The following is a 27204-nucleotide window of genomic DNA, read 5'->3' as shown; positions in this document are numbered from 1 at the left end:
ACCGCCCATTGAAGATTAGCTAAATGCAACTCACTGTCATAATAATTGTAAAACGGCTTCATCAGAAGTTGGGTATATATTGACCTTAAAATTTAACAATAACATTCATTACCTTCATTAGTTCTTACTGATCTATATCATAAGCTCTAATTATTTACTATGGCTATTGGCTAGTATCTGTGTAGTTTGTTCCAAGGACTTTCGGCCTCGACACGAGGCATTGCAATGCGATGGTTGTGACCGCTGGCAACATCGCATTTGTCGTCAAATTTACGAGACCAACCCCAATATTTTGTAAGAGCAAGTTACTGATTAGCTAGTATTTAAGGCTGACCTTAAAAATATCTTTGTTTCGCCTAACGCGACCGACTAACTAAAACCACCCCCGACTTAAATTATTTTATTGCACTTTTCCACGATCTTTTTATTTTATTTTGTGTGTCAACCTGAAATATATCATGAGAGTTATTTCCCTTTACTATGGCTATGGTTTGATTCATTATTGAAACTGGTTGATCAAGACGAAAGCGTCATAGGTGTCGCTTCTCAACAAAATGGTTGCAGACGAATACACGTCCATTCCCACGAAATGATTCTGCTTCTATGTCTGTGGTGCATAGTTTTAAACATGACGACGATATTTTCAATATCCGTTTTCGAGAAAAATGAAGGCACAACCCGCAGTATCGTTAAAAACGTGTTGAAGGAGTTTCACACTTCAAGTTCGTGGCAAATCGTTTGCGAGTCGGGCATCACGAAAAATTCCCGATGTCATTCACTCATTTATTTTTTTGCCAATTGAATAAAGAAGACGAATGTTTCCACCCGGAAAATTATTAAGCTGTCAAATTAGCTCATAAGTTTAATAAAAAAACCTTTCAGTTCTTTACTTTTTACGTCAGATCCCAAATTCATTAAACAAAATCAATGAATCTGTAGTATACAGCTAATAAGTTTTCTGTATTGATTTCTCTAACTTTAAAAAAAAAATCTGAAAAAAAACCCCGACCTACCGACCCTTCTCCTCGATTGTGGGTCGAGTTTGGTGAAACAAAGATATTTTTAAGGTCAGCCTAATTAGCTAGTATTTAATTAGCTAGTATTTAATTGGTATTATTTTATATGTAAGTTTATATCAATGTATTCTTGTCTTCAGGTCTATAGGTGATACCGCGGTGACAAAGAAAGAAATTTGAGACAATAGCAGGGAAAATCTTTAAAATATGGGAATTGTATGAACAGGGGGAAAAAAGTGTATCGGGGCTTTTAAAGGACGTGGGTCGTTTGGTAGCGGTATAAAAATTCATTTGTGCATGGGGCTTGTTATATTAATGAACTTGTTATATTATTGAACTTGTTATATTAATGAAATTGTTATATTAATGAAATTGTAAATTGTTATATTAATGAAATTGTTATATGAAATTGTTATATTAATGAAATTGTTATATTAATGAAATTGTTATATTAATGAAATTGTTATATTGAATTTGTTAAATTTGTTTATGAAATTGTTATTTATTGAATAAAATGATTTACTTTGTTGTTTATATGCCGGGAGAAAGGGTAATCACGCAGAAAAACTATACTAATTAAGAATACCTTATGTGTCCCGAAAGTAAACTATGTTGTGTGGACAACTTCCAACGTATTACTATATATTTTCCAAAGTATTACTATATCCAGAAATTATACTCTAAGTCGTGTGGACGACTCCACCAACGGGTGTGGACGACTTAACCAGATTTTTCGTGTGGACGACTTTGCTTGGGGACGACTTGACTGGCATTCCTTTATTGCATGATACGGCTGGCAACGACCACTGATTGAACTAGGCCTAAATGTCATTCGCATGCAGATGGTTCGACGAAAATCCGTGCAACCGAAGGTCGCCTAGTGGATTCGATTCGAGTAAAACTAAGCCTATATTGTATATTTATATAGTTTCTTTCAATAAATTTGCCAAAAGTCTACCGCTGGCGCAGTTCTAAATAGTACAAACTCTAGACCGGTTATATTTCGTCATATACCTGATCTGATAAAGGTGAATGAAACCTTCACACTATTCCAATCCAATAATATCAAAGATTGTACGATTTATTACGTTCATAATAAATGCATCAAACTCATACTCTGCCGTAAAATGGTCTATGATATAACGCGTGAAAAGGTAAATAAACCGTCCATCGTGCTGTACTAGAATAAAGATACTGTCTTGGATTATCAAACTTGTCAATAGTAGATAAGAAGAGGTCTAGCTTTGTTTATTCTTTTCTTCAATTGATCAGTTTACAATAAAATTGACATGCAAAAGTGTCTAGAAATACAACAAACAATATTGCATTATTTACGACAACCCAAAACCACAACGAAGTCTAGATCACAATATTAGTTATTCGATGTTTGGAAATGTGAATGATCTTTTTACATCCTGTTTAGGTGATATTATGAATTAATGTAAAAAAATGTTCTATTTAAATGTAATTGTTTACAAATTACTTCAATCGATGGATATTTGAAATGTTGTAATAAGATATTTGAAAAATGTGAATTTGATTCCAAACGTTTAATCTTTAATAACAACACAATTTCACAAGGAGAAAGTCAAAGGGAAAAAGAGAAAAAAATATACAGTCCAGCATAATGCATTAAAGGTTCAGTATCAAATTAATATTTGACAATTGCAATATTTGTATACCTGTAGGCTATTGTACTTGAACAATTTTATTCCAGTAATTAAAATATTTTTGAAAATATAGCTTACGGTTCTCAGTAGGCCTACTCACTCACTGGAATAATCAGTCATTCCACTAGCCTATTGCATTAATGATTAGGCGTTTTTACGAGAAAACAAATCGGTTTCGATTACTATCTCGTTTTGTACAATGACATAGGTCTCGAGTTGGTATTCAAATCGGTTCGCGTAAACGCGATGAGTTGCCTCGCAAGATGGCTGAAGACTGAAGAATTGAGGAAAAATGTTTAAAAAAATTGCTTTTCTTTATTATGTTCTTGGCGACACCGCCCAAAAATAAAAACGAAAAGTTGTACCAGTTGACTGTCCCCAAATGCCCTGTATTTTTATTAGGAATGTCCATAATATTCATATTTTAACGTGAAATTCAAAAGAAAATGACCTAATGTCGGGCACGTCGTGTCCCTTGTTAGGGACGCCATCTTGGAAATCGACTCGTTAATCTGGCAAACGAGCAAGTTGGAAGATTTGCATAATCGATTTGGCCAATCGTCGTGGTAAATACGACAATTAGGTGAAACTGATTAGGCTAATTTTTGCCGTAAATGTGTTTGGAAAGGAAATGCAAATCGATTAGCCCTAATCGGTTTCTCGTAAAAACGCTTATTATCATGAACCTTTATATATAGTTATAATACATTTGTAAGGTCCATCCATGGTATTATTATCTATACATGTCATATGACAATAATAACCAGTATGTTATTGTTTAATTATTATAACAAGAGACTTACAATATTTCACATTAAAGCACTACTATGATTACTATGTCGATATGCTTTGAAACTAATAATAATATTAAACATTAAAACATATTTGTCATCAATATTACGCAACAAATAAGTCCTGCCCCATTTGTCACACACACAAAATTAAACAGTAAATTGTTCGGCAGAGAAAAATCCCCCGGAAAAATGAGTCAACCTCAACAAAACACTGTGATCATACAAGTAATACTAAAATGAAATGAATGGTTTAACGTCCTTCTTTACTACACCAACCAGGCTATATAAAGAAGGGCATATGAACCTGAGACTCCCTGGTATATTGACCCAGCATGTTATCCACTGAGTCACTGTGGTTCCTCTGTTTTCCCTGTTTTATTCTTTACATCCCACTTCTACCTCGTACAGGCATAAAAGTATCCGTGTATCAGAAATGAACAGTACGCTTTCCAGAAAGAGTACTGTTCATTTCCGACAAACAAACACTAACCACCTAGAAAGTCATAAATTTTATTACAAATAAATTTAAACTGACGAACCATCCGCCGATGCACACTTCAACTGGATTGACCGACGTTGTGCAGTGTCCTTTACATAAAGTTTAATATAATTGCAGTCCTCTACGCCAGGGACAAGTTGTTTTGACGATGTGACTGGCTCTATGTTCGCCGGCTTCATCAAAACAACTTTGTCTTTCAATACGGAGTGCAGTCTAAAAAAACATGTGACTGTTTTACGCTCAGGGTAACGCAGCAAGACGCACGTGTAAATACTATTCAGGTCGTTTCTCCACTGCGAAATCAGTCTACCACAAAATGTAATGTGAGGCACAGAAAGGGATAAATGAAAGAGCAGAAAGTATTTGTCACATTTCGCTTGACACGACTCGATAATAAATACTATTTTTTCACATTTCGCTTCACAATACTCGATAGAAATGTGATGTAAGTGACTTATTAGCACCTTTCCTCGGTGTATCGGTGAAGATCAGGACAGTTTTGGTCGGGGGCCGGCTCGGCTGGGCCCCTCGACCAAAACTGTCCTGATCTTCACCGATACACCTTGGAAAGTGTGCTATAACTACTACATAACTACGACTCGATAATAAATACTATTTTTCACATTTCGCTTCACAATACTCGATAGAAATGTGATGTAAGTGACTTATTAGCACCTTTCCTCAGAACCTATGATGAATTTTAACGTTAGTGGTAATGATTTTTTATGATAATTTAGATAGTACAGTATATTTTGAGATTTGCATGTAGTTATAGAATAAAAACAGAACTCAATGACCATTGAATACCGTTCGGGTTATTCAATGGTTCACTCGAGTGTATCCCTGCCGCATTCCACTCGCTATCGCCCGATGGACAACTTGCGCAGGGATATACTCTCTTGAACCATTGAATAACCCGAGCGGTATTCACTGGTTATTGAGTTCTATCTATCTATTGTATTGAAAGGGTAACCAGAATGGTACAACACATCAGCTTCAAACCAAGGACCCAGCATCTACATTATGGCAGGTGCATGTTAGGGTAGCATGTCCAGAGGGATTGTGGGAGGGGAGGTTCCGGAGGGTACAATACGGGTACATTATTTACTGGTACAATATTTATTGGAAGATGACATAAAAAATAGCCATTACCATGTTCAGTTTAGTACAGTATATTAGTTGTTCTTGCTGAATCACTTGTTGTAGAATTCAACAATAAAGAAAGTGGGGGTGAGGGTAGCATTGTTGTAATTAATTCACAAACATGTGGAAATGACACAATAAATATTTTACTATGAAAAAATGTTGATTTTACCACCAAAAGAGATGTAATTTTTGTTATTATTGTTATTTGTGTGTTGTTTTATTTGCATTCAATCAAGCTCTTAATATACAAGTACATGGCATCTAACCTAGTTTTTTTTTATTTAATATATGTATATTTATGCATATAGATGAACAATTCCCAGATCTAAATTAATAGTCCAGTGGCGGAAGGGTGAGAATCGCCACCAGAGCTGTGAATTTATGAGACCAAGTTTTTTTAGACCAGTTGTTGGCATAGATTCTGAATCTGTGTGGTGATCAGGTGTTTGAAGGTTTGTTTTTGAGATATGGGGGGTCCAATGTCTACAATTGGGGGGAAATATGATTATGTTAACATAAATGATGATCATGTTATATATTAATAAAACATAATTTCTAAATAGGTGTATAACATGCCCCTGGACAGCTGTTTTGATTTGTGGGATGGGGTATTGGAGGTGTGCTTGTGTGCAAGAGAGGGGGAGGGGGGGGGGAACTGGCGGATAATGAGTTTGCGTTGATATAAAGGATGATTTGCTTAGAGCTGCACATCTTTAAGTATGTGTATAAGAAGATTCCCATTGTGTGTGTGTGTGTGGGAGGAGGGAGGCAAAATGTATTTTTGGGGAAAGGAACCACTTGGTTCAAAATTGACATGAAAAGTCGTTAGCTTTTTCATTTAGTCATTTAGTACCAATTTCGTCATTCAAAATATTACATTATAATGGTACTTTTCAAGAAATCTGGAAATGTAAATAAAAAACAGCAAAGTAAACAAGAGACATATTTAGATATTAGTTTATTCTTATAGTCTTCATCAGAAGATTTAAAATCAAAGTTCATAACATGCTCAGGATAAATATATTTTTAGATGACTGATCAGCAGCTTGCATATATCCTTTAGATATGCTTTAGATACCCATTCACATTGTAAATCTTTATTCCAGCCATGCATCTCACAGTCATCTTGTTTGATCATTGGTTTTGCAGCTTGTCTCCATATTGTTGCAGCATATCTACATTGAGCTAGTTAGTTTGTTCCACCCTGTCTTCATTAGCAATATCAGTGCCGAAAAATCGGATGTTAAACCCCATTTCATTTCTTTTCGGTTTGTTATGCATGACTGTCTTTTGTTTGTTATATCTCTTATTTGTAGGGATTATTATGGGGAAGAAAAACGGCTTGCACTGGATAAACTTTATAAAATCCACAGACAATATTGTGTGAATTATTGAATGAGACTTAAGGAAGATATGCAGGTTGTAAGAGCTCATGCATGTCTCAACAGACCATCTTTCTTTACTAATAAGCATAATGCAATCACAAACAAGGACCAATATATATGTACAAAATTAAAATACCAAAATGTAACAATATAAGATACTACTTATCACTTACATGTATCATATCCAGATTTAGTTACGTTTGGATTAATGTTAAAGGAGTTAAACCTCTAACTCAATATTATTCATAATCATCAAAATTTACAAAGAGAAAATTAGAATCAATAATGATGTTATTATCTTACCATGAAAATATTGGATCCTCATATCAACAACTATTTGAGACACAGTAACATTTTAATGGTTTTGAGCACCATTTGTAATGGAAAAAGAACAAACATATCAGAGAAGACAACCTGGAAGAAATTAAAAATGGTTGATTCACAAGCGAAAGAATTTAATAAAAAAAACCCTTGTAGAATGGATTAAGCAGGCAGAATTTGGACTGTTGCGTATTTCACGGAGCATAATTGATTAGAAACAACATTTTTATTATACGCCCACATTCAAATATGGTCGTATATTGTCGTCGCCCCCGTCCACATCATATCATCATTGTATTTTTAAATCATAATATATATTTTTATAACCCATGTCTCTGTAAAGCGCGTTGAGACTTTGCCATGCATTTTTAGTGATATTTATGTTATGTTTGTAGAATGCGCTATATTAAGAATGTATTATTATTATTATTATGTCCGTCCGTTGGTCCGGCGTCCACAATTGCTTGTGGACGCTCTAGAGGCTAAAGTTAATATCCGATTGACTTTAAATTTATACACAGTGTTTAAGGTCATCAGATGATAAAGCCTATTGATTATTAATGATTTCCGATAATTACTGCAAGAGTTATGGCCCTTGATCACTTTCAAATATATTGTGGATGCTTTAGAAGGTAAAGTTAATATCCGATTGACCTTAAATTTATACGCAGTGTTTATGGTCATCAGACAAAAACACCTATTGATTTTCAGCGATTTCCGATAATTACTGCCAGAGTTATGGCCCTTGATCACTTTGAAAAATCTTGTGGACGCTCTAGAAGTCAAAGTTAATATCCGATTGACTTTAAATTTATGCACAGTGTTTAAGGTCATGAGATGAAGAAGCCTATTAATTTTCAACGATTTCGATACTTACTGCCAGAGTTATGGCCCTTGATCACTTTGAAAAATCTTGTGGACGCTCTAGAGGCTAAAGTTAATATCCAATTGAGTTTAAATTTATACACAGTGTTAAAGGTCATGAGACGAAGATTTTCGATAATTACTGCCAGAGTTATAGCCCTTGATCACTTCAAAAAATTTTGTAAATGCTCTAGAGGCTAAAGTTAATATCCGATTGACTTTAAATTTATACACAGTGTTTAAGGTCATGAGACGATGAAGCCTATTGATTTTCAGCGATTTCCGATAATTACTGACAGAGTTATGGCCCTTGATCACTTTAAAAAATCTTGTGGACGCTCTACAGGCCAAAGTTAATATCCGATTGACCTTAAATTTATACACAGTGTTTAAGGTCATGAGACGAAGAATCCTATTGATTTTCAGCGATTTCCGATAATTACTGCCAGAGTTATGGCCCTTGATCACTTAAAAAATCTTGTGGACGCTTTACAGGTCAAAGTTAATATCCGATTGACTTTAAATTTATACACAGTGTTTAAGGTCATGAGACGATGAAGCCTATTGATTTTCAACGATTTCAGATAATTACTGCCAGAGTTATGGTCCTTGATCACTTTGAAAAATCTTGTGGATGCTCTAGAGGCTAAAGTTAATATCCGATTGACTTTAAATTTATACACAGTGTTTAAGGTCATGATGTGAAGTCTATTCATTTTCAGTGATTTTCGATATTTACTGCCAGAGTTATGACCCTTGATCACTTTGAAAAATCTTGTGGACACTCTAGAGGCCAAGGTCAATACCCGGTTGACTTTAAATTTATACACAGTGTTTAAGGTCATGAGACAAAGAAGTCTATTTTATTTCAGCGATTTTCGATAATTACTGCCAGAGTTATGGCTCTTGATCACTTCAAAAAAACCTTGTGACGCTCTAGAGGCTAAAGTTATCATTCGATTGACTTCAGATTGATACACAGAGTTTAAGAGCTTGAGACGAACAAGTATATTGATTTTCAATTAATTTTTATGACTTGAACAGCTAAATCCATGATATTGAAAACCAAACAAATTCTAATGGTTTTCTGATAATTACTTCATGAGTGTATTATAAATGTTTCATTACCGAAAGAAGTAAAAATATGCGACAACACTTGTTGACTGCCCGGACGATTTAGCTGCTGTGGGCGTATGTTTCGTTGCCTGGCAACCTATCTTTTAAAAATATGACAACCTATTTATAGCCTGGTAATTTGCCGCGGTAGTGGGAAATTTCAGCCGTTTAGTAGGTCTAAGCTCTACATGTAGTAACAACTGACAACTTATTGTCGACTAAAAACAAAGTAAAAGTAACGCATACACGATGCAGGGAAAAACGGCTGCGGACACTGCGCAAGTGTTTTTAACATTTAACGATTCTCAAAACATTAGTTTTATTATAGTTTATTGCCGTCGGCTAATTTCCACTGCTGTATAGTGTATTTATTATCTATTTTTATGATAATTTTTTTTGATATTTGAAGTTTTTGGCGATATTCGATAAACCACTATATCGACGATTTTTGGCCACATGATATCGTAGTTGGTCTGAAAATACCATATCGTGATAAATGACTATATCAAGAATATGGTACAGCCCTAAGGGGTATTCCCTCATGAAAACAATGTTTTGAGAGGGATTTGAAGCAAAATTTGATAGATTAATTAGTTTGAATACATTTTTACTTTTTAGCCCAAATATATCATCAAATCACCCAATTTGTACGCGGGAAGGTATCTATAATTGTCAATTTTGTAATTAAATACACCGTTAAATATAAGATAAATAGCATCTTTCAATTTCTTGTAATAAACTGGTTATTATTATGAAGATATCTTAAAATTTACATGTGCATCCATTCTGTTTCCTATAGCAAACAAACAAACTTTCTCTTTTATAGAATCTGTATAATTAATAGATTGATCTGCTTGAATTGTAAATCCAGTTGGCTGGTTTTTATGTACCGTATATGTGTGTTTATTTGAATTTGTAAGGCTGTACTAAATTTTGAAGTAAACATGAATAGATACACACTCTTTTTAATCTAGTAGTTTTTGTTGTGGTGCAGGGGTTGGTAGAAGTCCAATTATTGCCTATATACATAAGAAGTAGATAAGGACTGATTAGTGTTTACACTGGTTAGTCCAGGTATGTGTGAACTGAAAAAAGTAAATTGCAGAGAAATTCCATTAAAAAGTGTCCTTAGATTGTATGCTCAGATCTATTTGCGGTAGCCAGCAGATCAGCCATGGTATAGCTGTAAACCGTCAACTTGATAGATGATGTATAGTCAAGTTTTTTTTTTATGTTCATGACTGACCTGTGATTGGCTTAGCATATTAATGATAATGTGTATGTGATATATGTAATGATAAGCACAGAATAATGGGGTAAGGTTCAATGAATTAATGAATGATTAGTGAATGCATTAAATGTTTTATTAACTGTAAATAACCCAGAAGTTTATGTATGAATGAATGAATTTATTACCAAGTAATGGGAAATATTAGTAATGCAATTAGCCATTTATTCACAAATGGAAAATCAAATTAATATTGTATTTTGTATTTAATTTTGAACAAATTTTCATAGATCATTATGTTCTACAATTCAATATTTAATGTAAGGGTATTTATACTCTTTGAAGTTTGAAGAAAATCTGATATTACTTCTTGTTTAGTTCCTGTTGTTAACAATAACAATAACTGTTGCACTTTTAACTATCCTCTATTTTTTAAAAAGTGTTGCATTGACTTATTGTTTGTTTTTAGTTAATGTATCCATTTACATAATTCTAAGACATACAGAAATAGATTTCACAAACTAAAACAACTGTATGGATATACATGTACTACTTCTCAATTTATTAACATGCTACGTTCCGATACACATGTATAGGTATTGTTATCAAGCAAATTAGTTTTAATTTGTATCCATTTAGTTGTGTATATTTGTATGCCCACTTGAACACTCTAACAACTGCCATCTGTCTGAAATTTATATGCATTGTTCGAATCGAATTTCAACAAATAACATGGTTTACTTATAGAATTACTGGCTCTGTGTGGAAGATGTTGGCTCGTGTTAGCTTGGAGCTTTTGGATTCACTACCTGTATTAGCCGAGAAAGTTCCACATGATTTTCCGGCATGGTTTTCCCTTGTCAGTGGTGCATAACAGTATCTAGTCTAGAGTTACTGCCCTTGGTCACTTTGTAGAATCTTGTGAACACTCTAGTTTGTACAGGTTAGGATTGATTATCTCTTTTGTGTGACTTATTTCTTATTTGCATTTACCAGTAAATTGAAGTCCAAGATCCACCAATGAAATTACTATTGAAAATAGATGATTTTGCCCATCCTGTTTGTTATGAAGTCTATAGCAAGTAAATAAATAAATCTGAAGTTCCTGTTACGAGACAAGTCACACAACTATGATTGATTTGATATATGATCTGTCATTTTTTATATCAAATCAATTTCTGTCATTTTTTATATCAAATCAATGTCTGTCAAGTTTTGACGGATTATTATTATAACATAGAATATGTTATTATATGTTGTAGTAATTATTGGAGATATGTTAAATACATAAGTTTATAAAGTTAGTTTGTTTTATCTACGGCTGCTGCATTAGTATTTATGATCCATACACAAATACATTTACATGTAGGTAATATATTTAATCTATTATTAGATGGACTATCAATATCATTATTGACAAATTCAGCCTGAAATTATTACTAGTGGAAGTTTGATCAAATTTATTAGCTTTTCAAATACATGTACATAAAGACTGTAAACACCTAAAGCTAATTAATTATTATAGATTCAGCTTTATTTACACATAGTGAAATCCACTAGAACATGGGCTTTTCCCCCCCATAATATGATTCATACACTAAACTGTTTCATAAACTATTTAAGTGTCAGCTAAACTAACATCAACCCCTTTGTTAATGATTTAAACCTTGACATGCACTTGGTGGGGTAAGAAAATAAAATTTTATTTCTTATAAGATTATAATCTATTATTTCATAAGCATTTAATATATTTTTGATAGGTCTCTTGGGCGGGGGAACTGAATATTTGTATTTTATTGTATCAAACACAGATTCTACATTTGTCTATCAAAGTTCATCTATGTAGCCCAAGACTTGACCTCCCACCTATACAGAGAGGGAGGGCACCTAAAATGTACAGAAACCAAACAAAATTTATATCTGTCTTATAATCAAATTGATGTTAGTATATTTCCTTTAATGTCAAACCTGTTTAGTTATGTACACTTAAAATACTTACATATGATGTATGAGATTCCATATTATAACATCTTTTGTACATGTATATAATTTACATGTGAAGGAACACTTATTAGACCTGAAAATTCTTGGCTTGATACGTACATGGTGAGGTTTTTTGTTTTTTTTAAATAATAAAATTTCATATGCCAGACATGCTGTAAAATAGTCATCTATTTATTAAACATTTATGTCAGTGAGGATTTGTTATATGTTTTGAAGAATTCACATAGTTCTCAAAGTTTTGTGGTACTATTGTATTTAAACCACTGAGCTGCAGTTGTTGTTGGTGGCCTTTGACCCTGAGGTTATTGTCTGTCCAGTTGTCTTCTGAATTACAGGTAAAACTATTGCACCGGTTGGCTGTACCGTAAATTGTGACAGGTGCATTATTACTTTTTCAAAAACACCTAATACTGTTATATTTCTCAAGCATTATTTCACTGTGACAAAAGTCGAGGTGTAACCCTGATGAACTTTGACTTATATTCTCATTAATGGAATTTATCTTAGAATATTATTTATTCAGGTACATAACAGTACCCATGACATTACTTTACTTATACCAAGCAGGTTTGACTCTAACTTGTTGAAGATATGATTTTCATCCTGATATATTTAATTTTAAAGTTTTTACTTTGATATTAGTATGTTAGTACACATAACACAAACAGTAAACATTAAAACAAGACTCCCAGAAATTCCTAAACCCTTGCGCCCAAACAATTTTTAAGCTACTAACAATATGCTGTCTTAAAATACAGATGTGATGTCACCCTTTGATGTTGGCGTACCATTATTTCAAATAATCGTACGGTCAACTTGCCAATCGTACATTATTTATACTAGTGAAATATTGGACTCGCGTGACGTATTTCATTGTAAAAGCACGTGTAGAGTGTCTGTATTTTAAGTTTTTTAATGGTGTCGAGCTTAAGACATTAAGTAATATATTAAAACAACACTCGGGCCTCGTGCTGTTTCAATATATTACTTAATGTCTCGCATACATAATCACAGCTATGTGTGTATTTGGTACAAGTAACTTGCAGCCAATGGTTTGGGATTGTGACTGCTGATCTTTGGCAAATTGCGATGTGCACTCAAGTGATTTTGTTTGCAATATGGGTACAATTAAAAATTGCTTACAAATGAGAGAGAGAAGAGAGAGAGAGTTAGTTTAACCTCCACTGGACACAATCTAGGTCACTTTGGGACTAACATATTTTTATTTCAATAATTTGCTTGTGCGTAGGGGGTCTTTAGCAGTAGGAGGACCCGGAGAAAACCCATGAGGTTGGACAGACAACCCTACTTCTTGTCACGTACAGCCAGGGAATCAAAACCAAGCCAGTTGACTCAATGACAGACCTTATGATACAGCGCGCACATGCCAACCATTTGGCCATCCAAACCCTCGCATGTGGGATCTAGGTTTAAGAGACTTGAATAATGGATTAAACAAAGAAATGCTAATCTGATTAAGATGAAATGATTTGATTGAAATAAGGTCTGTCAAAAGATTGTTGTGTTTGTGGATATTTCAAGTTCAGCCTTTTTTCTCAAGTAAGACATAAAATGTTCAGTAGACAATGTTTTACTTGTACATTTTAATATGAAAATGAAATATTTAGTTAAAGATACATTATGGGAGATTCGATAACGAGTTGGCAGTAAAGGCAATTTGCTGAAAATTTCATTCAAATTGATCCATTATGAACCGAGAACTAAGCGGTTGAAATTTCCGGCTAGCCTTGATCATCTTTACTACTAAAGTCAGTACGATAAACAACATAGTCTCGATTATCCATTTAATCTTTAAATCGTGAAGGAAAGTTATGCAGTAAATCGGCTCATAATCCACTAAAGTACGCAGGCTAGCGATGCCATCTAGAGTTGATTATGGTCTGGATAGGTTAATTAATGTCTAATTAATAGTTTAGATAACATTTCAGGCCTGAAGAAAGACCTGCAATAGGCAGATTTAGCTCTTGCATTGCATGTTTAAGTGTATTACATGATTCATAAATTCTAACTAGAATTTGTTAATATCTTCATGTAAAACGTAATATCCAAAAGGGGATAGATTACAGTATTACCGGTAATGTATTACTGGCTTTGAGAATACAGGCATTGAATAAATAGGTTTCAGGCATGCTGTGGCAGAATCACAAAGTCCTGAGGTCCCTTTTCCAAATTTAAATAATTGATTATTTGTGTATACTATTTTATGTATACCAGCAAATTCAGACTTTTGTATGTGTACAAGTTGAATATGGATTTTATAGTTTTTTTTATCTAATATCTACCTAAATATTTCCCATTTTAGTAAAGCAGCTGGTTTAATTTAATAAACTTCATATTAATTCTTTTAGAATAAATATCCTTTGACTTTAAACTTTAAAGTATCTGAATGAACATTATAGAATAGATTAAAATTAATTATGACAGCATATATTTTTAATTCATAACCATCATTACTCAAGTATTTCTTTGTAATCTTTGTATACTTGACTTATTGCAAGTGTCACCACGGTATGTCCAGACCCTACAATTCCCTTTCTATGGTTGAGTTAATTATGGGTTACCTTAACATTAATATGACATACATGTATTAGAGCATAGTCCTCTTAACTAGTAGTCTAATAAGAATGAGACTGAATGGAATAATGTGTCCTAATGGTAATATTTTAATACATGTATATAATTAATATTATAAGCCTATTTTCTATGCCTATAATCTTCTTTGTATTCTTTTAATCTGTGTCTAAATTGTTGTTATACGCCCACATTTTCATGTGGACGTATATTGTCGTCGCCCCTGTCAGTCTGTCTGGACGTCCGTCCGTCCACAATTGTTTGTGAACAGTCTACAGGTCACAATTTTTATCCGATTTCAATGAAACTTGAAATATAGGTTTATCACCCTAAGATCTCGGTTCCTTTCGATACTGGCATGTATCGGACTGTAACTTCATGGATTATGGCCCCTGATTGTACGAAAAATCACGTTTTTAGCTTGTGAACACTGTAGAGGTCACAATTTTTATCCGATTTTGTTGAAACTTGAAATGTTTGCTTATAACCCAAAGATCTCAGTTCCTTTCGATATTCGTGCATATCGGAACGTAACTTCCTGAATTATGGCCCCTGATTGTACTAAAAATCACGTTTTTTGGCTTGTGGACCCTATAGAGGTCATAATTTTTATCCGAATTAAAAAAACATGTTATTATGTCACCCTTACTTCCTAAGGACAGCTGAGTTCGAATTTCGTGAAAATCGGCCCAAAACTGACAGACAAAATGGCCGCCCTTCGTTCTCAAATAGCGTAAAAATATGGTATATCAAGGTTGTGGACCCTATAGAGGTCACAATTTTTATCCGATTTTGTTGAAACTTGAAATGTATGTTTATAACCCAAAGATCCCGGTTCCTTTCGATATTCGCGCATATCTGACCATAACTTCCTGAATTATGGCCCCTGATTGCACGAAAAATTGCGTTTTTAGCTTGTGGACCCTATAGAGGTCATAATGTTTATGAGATTTTAAAAAATGTATTATATCACCGTGGCACCCTAAGGATGACTGAGTTCGAATTTCGTGAAAATCAGCCCAAAACTGACAGACAAAATGGCCGCCCTTCGTTCTCAAATAGCGTAAAAATATGGTATATCAAGGTTGTGGACCCAATAGAGGTCATAATTTTTATCTGATTTTGTTGAAACTTGAAATGTAAGTTTATAACCCAAAGATCTCGGTTCCTTTCGATATTTGCGCATATCGAATTGTAATTTTCTGAATTATGGCCCTTGATTGTAGGAAAAATCACTTTCTTTTTAGCTTGTTCTCTATCCATCTCTCGAAAATGTGGGCGTATCCTGCCTGGCAGCCGCTGGTGTTTATGTTAATTGTAATATAGATATCTAGTGGTTACATCTTCGTCGATATAAATATGGAGATGGACCCATGAAGGAGTCAAGTTACATGTAGGTAGGAGACACAGGTAACAGGCTACATTTAACTTGGGCCAACTCTTAAAATTATACCTCTTAGTTGTGCATAATTCTGTATAGTTATAATTTAGTTCTGTGTAATATCTGTTATAATTGTTATTACTGTATCTACATAAAGTTCTACAACTAACTGAATCAAGTGTTATGATCTATGATGAATAGCCAACAGTACTAAGAACCAAGCTGGTTACACAAGGTTCAAATCTCCGAAAAAGAATTTTTCGTTGAATTTAAGTGCTTTGGTTGGATAGTTATGAAGTCTTGTTTTGTATAAATATTAAATTTCTACCCTAGAGTTGTGTCACTGGATGTTTTGTTATTTAAATTTTTAGAAAACTTTTTAGGATCTTCCTTATTGTCAAAGGAACAATCAAATGAATCTGACAAGATCTGTTGAGAGCAGAAGGTTCACAACAAGCTAATGAAGATGAGCGTTTGCCATACTGTAGTGTTTGTATTAGGAAAATTCAATCTGGACAGCAGCGTTTCCATCATCTCTTCATAGAATTCCATTTACCAATAGTACTTTTTTGTGCACGCCAACGTGGGATCGATCACTGGTACTCATGGTTAGTGAGTCAGCGCCTTATGCACTGAGCCATCATGGCCCCAACATATGTAAGTGTAAGAGATGTAGAGATCTGTGTATAATACGCTCTAGTCCATCATACTGTATACATGAACAATATCAATTTATTTTATTTTTTAGAAATTTCAAGAAAAATGAAGAGAGAGTGGAAGATGATGAGCATAATGGAACCACAAAAGAGAATGCATTGAAATCCCAACAAAGCATGAAGGTTTTCTACAGATGTCTTCGAATGTCTTGGAAATCATGCATGATAACTTTTGTTATGGTATTAGTTCTACTGTGGAGTGGTTTGTTATATTTAGATACGAGCCGTAAAGTAGAATCACAGTGGTACCTGAAACCAGCACCATGTAAAACACCAGCTTCTCAAATCCATGACATGGTGGAATTAACGTTTCTTCTTCACAACATTTTAGATAAATTACACGTGCCACATGTTCTGTGTTTTGGTACACTTTGGGGTGCATTAAGAAATAATGAAATATTGCCGTGGGATAACAATGTGGATATCTGTGCCCATAGTAAAGATTTTAGTCATGCTACCAGTAGTGATATGATCGATTCCCTAAAAGACCATGGGGCAGTGGCAGTGTATAATTCTCGTTATGGGTACTTTGAAATCAAATATAAGCAGGCTTTAGGCTACATCAATCTTTTGGCTGAACAAATTAGTTTTGGAGATTCGCCGATGATGTATCAGATCGGATGGGGAAGATGGTCTTTGTTCAGTAAAGTTAAAGAGTTTCTCATTCCAAGCAGATTTATGGAGTCTCCTTTTAAAACCACCAATTTTTATGGCAAACAGATACCGGTTCCTCATGAAGATATAGAAATTTTGAAATATTTATATCCTAATGATTGGTGGCTTGAGATAAAACCACCTGGTTGTTAATTTTAGACCAATACGCAACGATTTTTGAAAAAAGTATAAGTATTTTTAATACTACGAAGTCAAGAGCATTCCAGTGAAACTGACAGAACAGTACTGTATCTTCAGTGCTTGCTTTACCAAATTAGACATCCAGTCTGTTTGGCTTTCATTTGTGAACCAAATTAATTCAATGAAACATTTTGTTGTTCATCCTCGGTATCCTCAGACAGGGTTATCGGTCTGTTCTACTCCACTAGTGGGGGATATCCAGGATGCTTGTGTTTTTAAAACAACAGATCTATGATAAGTGTACATGGAGATAGTATTACTGAACTTACTGAAGATTCAACTTCTAATTTATAAGTCGTACTGATTTTTAAGTGGCTTACAAAGAGCTTGTGAAATGTACCTTGTTTAAGTAAGTCACTGCTCAAATTTTCTAAATTATTATATGATATTATAACAATGTTTTGATCTGTACTACTATGATAATATCTCTTTAGATTTGTCTCTGTACTACTATGATAATATTTCTTTAGATTTGTCTCATACCCTACCTAAGGCTAACTAAAAATTCTAAAAATATTTTTTGGTAGATTTAAAGTTTTATCTTGCCATTCAGCTTTTTTATTATCTAGATCAAATGTGTAGTTTAGTTGTGGTGGATTGGGAGTTGGGGGAATTTTATTTTATTCTTGCTAAATAGTTGTATTTTTGATAACAATTTAAAGATGTAATATTTAAATCAAACCTCAGCCTTGTGTCTGCATTCTAGTACATGTACATGTACCAGGTCAAGGTTTGACTCTGAAGAGATTTTAGATGTGGTATTGAAATCAAATCTGACTGTATTGGTTCTAATATTCTATTTGTTTTACTAAAAGTAACCAGTGTTAAGATTTTGACCATAACCATGACGTTTTAGCAATTAAAATGATGAACTTACGATATATAATACAATAGATAGACAGTAGGCCTAATAAAGATAAGCAGAAAGGAAAAAGATCCTGAGCCAGAGTTCACAAAGCATTCCCAGACTTAAGTTAAGAATTTTCTCAACTTTGATCCAGAAACAGAAAACTTTGCACATCGTTTCTTTATGAATTTGATACATTTAAATAACAAAAGTTTTATAAAGGGGTATATTTTAGTTAAAATAAAGCAAACAATTTTGAGTAACTTCTTAACTTAACAATGCTTTGTGAACTTGGGGCCAGAAAGTTTTAGAGGGTAGGAAATAACTGAAAGCGATTCAATATTTTGGGGGTTCTTTGTTTGCCAGCCTCCATGACCATCAAAATATCTCTGGAAAATTGTCCTTTTAATTGACAAGTCTTTATACACCCACATTTTCATATGGACATATATTGTAGTCGCCCCTGTCCGTCCGTGTGTCCGGACATCTGTTCACATTTTGTTTGTGGACACAATTTTTATCTGATTTTGATGAAACTTAAAATGTATGTTATAACCCACAGATCACAGTTCTATTCGATATTGGTGCATATCGGACAGTTCTGGAAACTAAAGGGGTCACAATTTTTATCCGATTCAGATGAAACTTAAAAGTATTTTTTTATATCCCAAAGAATATGGTTCCTTTTGATATTAGCGCTTATCAGATTGTAACTTCCTGGATTATTTATGACCCCTGATTGTACAGAAATAAAGTTTTTAGCTTGTTCTCTGTCCATCTCTTGCAAAATGTGGGCGTATCTTGCATGGCAACCTCTTGTTAAAGTAGCAAAGTCTCTAACTCAAGATCATCCAAAGTTTTTGACATTGAAAACACAAATTATTTGTCAATCTAAATCAACATTGATGTTGTGATCTTACCGGGAAAAGATGGGCTTCTGATATCCGATATTTAAGACAAAATAACCATTTTACCATTGGTACACGAATCGTGTACCATAATGCGTTTCAGTGCCATTTGTAACACGGGACTCGAGAAACGAGGCTAGAGATATTCTATAAGTCATGTCAAACGGTGACGCCATTTTCTTATCTGGAGACCATGTTCAATAAATACTATCGGTGCATGCTGGAATAACCAGACCCTAGAGATTGCCATCTGCTTGAGACTTATGTCGTATTTCGCCGAACATTCTGATTTGAAACGGAAACGATTGAATTTAAAACAGTTTATATACATACATATTACATTATTATATTCGTTGCGACCCATTTGTGTCAGTTTCTAGGTCCCAAACATTAGCGATTTAGCTCCTTTAAGTAAATATTACTTTTTATACGTCCACATTGAAATGTGGACGTATATTGCCGTCGCCCCCGTCCGTCCGTCTGTCGGTCCGTCCGTCCATCGTCCACAATTTCTTGTGAACGCTCTAGCGCCAAAAGTTATCATCCAATTGTTTTAAAATTGATATATGTTGTTTACATTAGTGAGATGAAGAAGCCTATTTAATTTCAATAATTTCCGTTTATTACGTCTAGAGTTATGGCCCCTGTTTCACTTTGTTGAACTTTGTGAACGCTCTAATGCCAAAAGTTAACATACGATCTTTGTGAAATTTATATGCAATATTTAAGTTAGTGAAACAAAGAAGCCTATTGAATTTCAACAATTTCTGTTTATTACGTCTAGAGTTATGGCCCTTGTTTCACTTTATTGAAACTTGTGAACACTCTAACTGCAAAAGTTATCATCCGATCTTTCTGAAATTTATATGCATTATTTAAATTAGTGAAACAAAAAAGCCTATTGAATTTCAGCAATTTCTGTTTACTACATCTAGAGTTATGGCCCTTGTTTCACTTTACTGCACATTGTGAACGCTGTTAACGCCAAAAGTTATCACCCAATCTTTGTGAAATTTATATGCATAATTTAGATTACTGAAACGAAGAAGTCTATTGAATTTCAGCAATTTCCGTTTATTACGTCTAGAGTTATGGCCCTTGTTTCACTTTATTGTACCTTGTGAACGCTCTCACACCAAAAGTTATCATCCGATCTTTCTGAAATTTATATGCATTATTTAGATTACTGAAACAAAAAGAAGGCTATTGAATTTCACCAATTTCCGTTTATTACATCTAGAGTTATGGCCCTTGTTTCACTTTATTGATCCTTGTGAACGCTCTAACGTCAAAAGTTATCACACAATCTTTGTGAAATTTATATGCATTATTTAGATTAGTGAAACGAAGAAGCCTATTGAATTTCAGCAATTTCCATTTATTACATCTAGAGTTATGGCCCTTGTTTCACTTTATTGATTCTTGTGAACGATGTAACGCCAAAAGTTATCACCCGATCTTTGTGAAATTGATATGTATGATTTAAATTAGTGGAACGAAAAAGCCTATTGAATTTCAGCAATTTAAAATAATTACTTCTAGAGTTATGGCCCTTGTTTCACTTTATTAAACCTTGTTAATGCTCGATTGATGAAAGTTATCATCCGATATGTATGAAATTTATATGCATCATTTAAATTTATGAAACAGGTCTATTGAATTTCAGCAATTTCCGTCAATAATTTCTAGAGTTATGGCGATTGTGAACGTTTGAATGACAAAAGTGATCATGTGATCTGTATGAAATTTATATGCATTATTTAAATTAGTAAAACGGAAAAGCCTGTCAAATTTCAACAATTTCTGTAGATTACTTCCAGAGCTGAGACCCTTGTTTCAGTTTGTAGAACCTTGTAAACCCTCAAACGACAAAATTTATAATCTGATCTGTATGGAATTGTCTTGTAAAGGCCCCAATTATCTACAAAGGAATAAATAAGCGGCAACCCTTGTCGACCGCTCGGACGATTTAGCTGCTGTGTGCGTATGTTTTGTTGCCTGGCAACCTATCTTTAAAACGTGGGAATAAAACAAGACATTTGAAGTTTGTTAAAGGTTTGGGAAAAAGTAGTCCCCGTTGAAGCTATTGAATACAACCATGGGTTATTTAATGGCTGTATTCAATGGCTAAATTCAATGATATTTTCTTGTATTTGCATGCACATGTAGTTACAGAATAAATTCCCTGCTGTTGCCATTTGAAAATGGGAAATCAGTTAGCCAGTCCTTTATGTTTATGAAATCATGTGGGAGCCATAAAAAGCTCCTGCCAATTTAAAAACTGAGAAAAAAGTTCCCATGAAAAACTTTTGTTAATTATACAGCAAGAGTAATTCTACATTTTCATGGATTAAGGAGAGACAAATTGCATTTATGCTTTAGTTTATTAAACTCTATATTTAGGAGAGTGATTTAGCTAATTTTCGGGAGTCTGCGAAGGAAAGTCGAGGTGCGTCGAGAGGAGCAGGACTGAAAGAGCACCATAAGCCTGAAAGACTGGTTAGCTATAACTACTGAAGTCCAATTGAGCCAATCTGTGCCAAAACAAACCATGACACCGAACCATAACACTGGTATATGAAATACCCTATTGTTTTATTATGTGTTAAATAGGTGCTCATGTCTTATTGCAGAATTGAATATTAAAATACTACATGTAAGTTTAAAATGGACTGTTATGTGGTTGTTTTTTTTCATTCTGAAATTGGGAGTGGAAAGATAAAGTTTGTTTAGACCCTGTTAGATTGAAGCATAATGACAAATCATATCATTTTGGGGTTTTCCATTTGATAAATATGCCAATATTAGTGCCATTACAATTCCCAGACATTCCTGACAAGAAAGGAATAATTAATTCTAATTACCAGGTGCAGGTAGTAGCCACCATACCTTTTAAGATGGTTGAGTATAAGCTACTCCCACATATACATTCTGAAATGAGTTCTGTTCTTACTGAATATAAGTTGAAAAGATTTTCCTTACAGAATATGTACTGCTGTCAGATGTGGGTTTTTTCTTTAGTGTTAATTGCACACATTGAATGTCCTTGTATGACGCCCAAACGGTCAGTGCTAATAAAAAAAACCTCTTTTTCTAAAAATGCATTTATATCTCAGCTAATTATGAACTGATTGAACTCAAATGAAAATGAATTTTAGAATTTAAAAATTAAGGGCAATGAAATTTCAATAAAAGAAGCAACAAAGTGTATTTTCATATTCCTTTAAATGCCAATAATTAAAATGAAATGATCATACATACACTAGATCAATTTTACATTGTTCATCATATTTATTTAATTCATTCAAGGTTTCAGGTAATTGCTCAATTCAATATATAACTCAAAAGAAATTCTTATGCCATAACAATTTTAGTGGCTGAAGAATAATTTCTTTCCTTGTATTTCTTAAATTACTGGTAATTATTTTGTGGAGAGATTTAGTACTAAACCAGAATGAATATCTTTCTATTACTCTTATTTATTTTGTGTATTCCTGTTACCCATGCATGTTTTAAAATATCTGAAACAATTCACCGATTAGCTCATAAATATATATATTATATAAACTTTACTCATAATTAAAACTTAGGCTGATTTGATTGATCTATTTGTGCTGTTAGTATATTGTAATACTTGGTATTACCCTATTTGAATTATGTAAAATAGTAGCTTATAATGATAATTGCTATTACTTGTTTATAATTTTATAATAATTACAATTGATTATTGTTTTACTTTTAATTTCCTTTCATTTTAAGTAGACTTTTTGAATTTAAATATTTTTAATGTTCTTGTCAAAGATACTTCTTTAAGTACCTGTAGATAATGATCCTCATTATCTATGGCTAGTATAAGACTGTAATGCATTTACAATTGTTTCATAATTCTGTGTCTTAAAACAATACAAGTTTCTTTCAAATTTTCTAATTTGTTATACAGTGCAAATGTGTTACTTATATTTTATAAAAATCCATATAATGAATCTACAGAAAATCCAAATATATGTTATGTTGTTGTTCCATGTTCTTTATTATTTTGTTTTGTTAAGAAAGATATCTGTTCCTTTGAAAAATGGCTAATATCTGTTAATACATGTATGTATAAAATATTTATTTTTCTAGTTAATCACGTTTCTTTTAATACAAGTACAGTATAAACTTGTGACTCTAGGTTGTTTTTGATAGGCTGAATCCAAATCGGGTCTCATTCATTTGTATTCAAGATGTTTTGTGTTCGAGTATTTGTTCAGTCAAGAGCTATACATTATATGGTGTAGCATATTTGACCACTGAGAAAGAAGGAATATACAGATTTGTTTTAATCAAGCATGGTCTAACACAAGATTGTTAACTGTTCCATTGGCATGCTGTAAATAACAAGGGTATTGGTCATAAGTGATGTCCATTAATTAATTTGTCTGAATAACACTGAAAGTTTTGTGAATGTGGCAAATAAGCCTATAATGTTTTTTTAAAACAAGTATGATAATACTATATGGAACAGGGACTGGGCGTGATGTCATCACCACCATCTTAGAATTGAGACCTCATAGTGTGTCAAGTTTCAATCAATGCTAAATTGTCCACGGATCAAGCATGCCAAGTTTCATGTTGGTCATATTTTAAATGTAGGAGACTTGGCCTTTTTCGAAGAGCATCATCCACATGTAGAATAACAAGATGTGTAGCGATTGGGCCCAGTTCCTGCTTAATAATAGTTTGCTCAATTTAACAGTGTTAACATTTACTAATTTAAAAATATTATGATTTTGTTTGTCTATTGAAATTTTGTCATATTATCTAGATACATTTTGTCAGAACATCTAACCTAGCCCATATATGTAGAACCAACGATTTTCACTCTTGTAATATGTAACCTTCATGTTTTTACATCGAAAAAAGACTCAAACATGGTGCATTGGTCAATATGTAATTAAGTAATATATTATCAAGACTCACAGTGCTGTACATATTTTTATACCCACTTTATATAAATTATGATTAACACTCCTGATCGTCGTATGTATTTTTTTGACAATATCTAATTTTTCACAAAGTAATCCACACTAAGATATACTCGAATTCATTATTTGAGATTTAGATAAAGAGCTGGCCGGCCTTGCTATAATAGTTCAAAAAAAGGTAATGCAAAATAAATATATTGAAAATCTCATTCAAATTACTTTATTCTAAGCAAAGATAGCACTGTTTGAAGTTTTGACAAGATATGGCATAGATTGTTTATTATTGTAACAACGGTACTGGTTATTTGAGACTTAGCCTCGCTTCGCCATTTTTAAATTAAATCATTAAATGGCCAAAACTTTCTAATCTTCTTAAAATCTGAGCCATCCCATGGCCCAGGGAGTTAACTGTGGTCTTGTCATGTTAATAAATGTTTATATAACATATGAAGCCAAAATAAACACCTGCAATAGGCAGATTTAGCTCTTGCCTAATGCATGTTTAAGAAATAAGACAAAATAAATATATAAAGTTACATGAATTTTGGATTCAATCAGATTAAACAAGAGGCCTATCAAGATATTTTACCAACACTTGGTGCTTGATTATGGTACTACCTCGGCTCTTCATTAAATCCACTAGGTAGGATGAAATGAAAATTAGTGTTTGTCTTTCAAGTCTCATATATTCTAAGAAATATTTGACTGTAAAAGATTTTTATTAGCAAAGGGAGTGATTAGAAACTTTAACACGAGTTCACTGAAAACACCATTAGAAAGTTAGCAAGCCCCTCCTAATACTAAAGTAAATAAGGCATTTTAAAGCTTTCATTAGTAATTCTAACCTTTTTGCAATTGACAAGACAAATTATTTGTTACTGTACTCACTAATAATAGACATTTCTTTTGTCTGATGGTTTCAATTTAGAATGTGGTGTGTGTGGGGAGGGAGGTATAATCACATTCTGAATTCAATAATAGGAAATTTTTATTTTAGTAAACTTATATTGGAGAATAGCTGCTTCATATCTACAATTTTTTGATAAATTTTGAGAAAAAAGAATTGAAATCTTTCTACTTCAGTAATGTTAAAGGGATATACGCAGACAGTCAATTCCATTTGACCATGATCTTTTTTATTCTCTATCAAATACATTTCCTACCTTTCATATGACAATCTGTGAAAATATGGGCTTTTTCAATTTATTCTTTGCTGAGATATCGCCATCTGAAAAGCTGTGTGGAAATGTGTAAGGTGACTTATGTAATAAAGTAAACATCATGTAACCATAATTCCTAGCAATCTTGAATTTCTAAAATTATCTTCTGATTATGTAAAGTATTCCTTACAATCACTCTGTTGATACAAAATTATTGTGAAATTAGACAGAAGTTACCTAAAACATATGGCAACTCCTCAATATTGTAAAACAATAGGAAAATTATCATGTTGAGGTTTTATGTGAGCATCATTATTTATAATTCATCTTTTATAACCATTGATATCACCCTCAAAGATATAAATTCTAATTATCATATTGGACCAAATAAGTGTCTATAGTTATGAACAGGCAGTATTCTTAAGTGGAAGGTAACATCTAGTTAAATATTTTTAATCTGTTAATTGTCATATGTTTATATTCTATATGTGAACTTACCGGTATATTATTATCACACATGGTCCTAAATCTGTTCACAATTCTTGTAAATGTTTGTGGGTCAGCTTTTAAGGTTATATTCTAAAAATTGCCTGGATTGTATAGCAGTTCACCCGGGGGGGGGGGGGGGGGGATTCTTATCTAAATTTGGAGTTTTACAGAGTTTTAACCAGAATCATTTATGGTAAATTCTGAACAAGTTTTTTTTTTGTGGGGGGGGGGGGGGTTTGAAAAAAAAAATGAAGAGGTTGGAGTATTCATTAAGATAAACTTGTTGAGATTTATCTCCAATCAAAAAGGCAGGTTATTGTCCTTGTCACCATTTTTGATTCAAACATACATGTAAATAAACTTCAGAGATAAACATATTTATTTTCTATGGAAACAAACTGTCTATAGGTCAGGGGTGTTTTAGATATTTTTGATGAACTGTATAAGATTATTCTTATTGCTCCTTTGTCTTCTATCATACCATCAAGTCTCATTTCACAAAGTTGCTGGTGGGTGCAACACAATGTTTTGAAATTGTTTGTAAAACAATGGTGGCGTGCTTATTAGAGCATGTTTTATTTGGTGATATGTAATTTGTGTAACACTATGATTTTCAATATTAATGGCTTATCTTGTTTAATAATTAAATAAAGACTATTATCACTCATAAGTCACCATATTTATCATTCCATTTAATATAGTATAGTATGTTGATTCTGTTTCTGTTTTAATTATTTTTTTTCTCTGTTGATTATTATATTTCAGTTTAATATATTTCCATTTAATAACTAATAGGGATTTAAAGGAGCTGGTCCAGATGTTTTAGAGAAAAACAAATATTGTTAATTCTGTGTGATGGGGTCTTTAAATGAACAGCTTTTAGGTCTGGTTGTCTTTCCAAGCTGTCAGATGTACTCAAAAATTAGGCTTTATACAGGTTGACAAAAATTTGGCATAATTTTTATTTTCAAACAGCTCATTATTTGGAACTGAAACTTTCTGACATGACACGTTGGCATTCAATTTGCAGATTTCAACCTTTTGTATAACCACCGAAATCTGGGATGGCTCCTTTAAGTTTATTCAAATGTAATTTGTGGTACAAATAAAACCTTTAAAGCAATAAATTGAGTTGACTAACATTTTACTGAGATGTAACCGCTGTGTACCTGTTTAATCCTTACATTGTCACAAAGAGTTCTGGGCTTGTAATCAAAGGTTTTCTTAAAGATAAGTGAAAATACTTTCA

At 33.1% G+C, this 27204-nt stretch overlaps 2 protein-coding genes across 3 annotated transcripts in view; one reads left to right on the top strand and one right to left on the bottom strand.

Moving 5' to 3' along the window:
- The window catches only part of LOC126810871 (HIV Tat-specific factor 1), a 29899-nt gene extending 27637 nt beyond the window's left edge, over positions 1–2262 (bottom strand). The window contains exon 1 of one of the 2 annotated variants that reach the window (XM_050536193.2): positions 2031–2262. The gene's annotated coding sequence lies outside the window, so the exon portion shown is untranslated. The remainder of the gene's footprint in view (positions 1–2030) is intronic. The other variant, XM_050536194.2, reaches the window with a different exon arrangement.
- A 328-nt stretch (positions 2263–2590) lies between these two features.
- Positions 2591–26077, top strand: LOC126810586 (uncharacterized). Its single transcript, XM_050535733.2, has 2 exons — positions 2591–2654; positions 16765–26077. The coding sequence occupies exon 2, from the start codon at positions 16850–16852 to the stop codon at positions 17537–17539; it is 690 nt and encodes a 229-aa protein (XP_050391690.2). The 5' UTR covers positions 2591–2654; positions 16765–16849; the 3' UTR covers positions 17540–26077.
- Positions 26078–27204: the final 1127 nt, after the last annotated feature.

The sequence above is a fragment of the Patella vulgata genome, chromosome 2 (genome assembly GCF_932274485.2).
Source record: "Patella vulgata chromosome 2, xgPatVulg1.2, whole genome shotgun sequence".
Lineage (NCBI taxonomy): Eukaryota > Metazoa > Mollusca > Gastropoda > Patellidae > Patella > Patella vulgata.
Note: the sequence above shows the minus strand (reverse complement) of the source record. Positions and strands in the feature narration are given on the sequence as shown.

Coding starts and splice junctions, on each gene's coding strand:
- LOC126810586 (XM_050535733.2), top strand. CDS start 16,850: ATGAAGGTTTTCTACAGATGTCTTCGAATGTCTTGGAAATCATGCATG.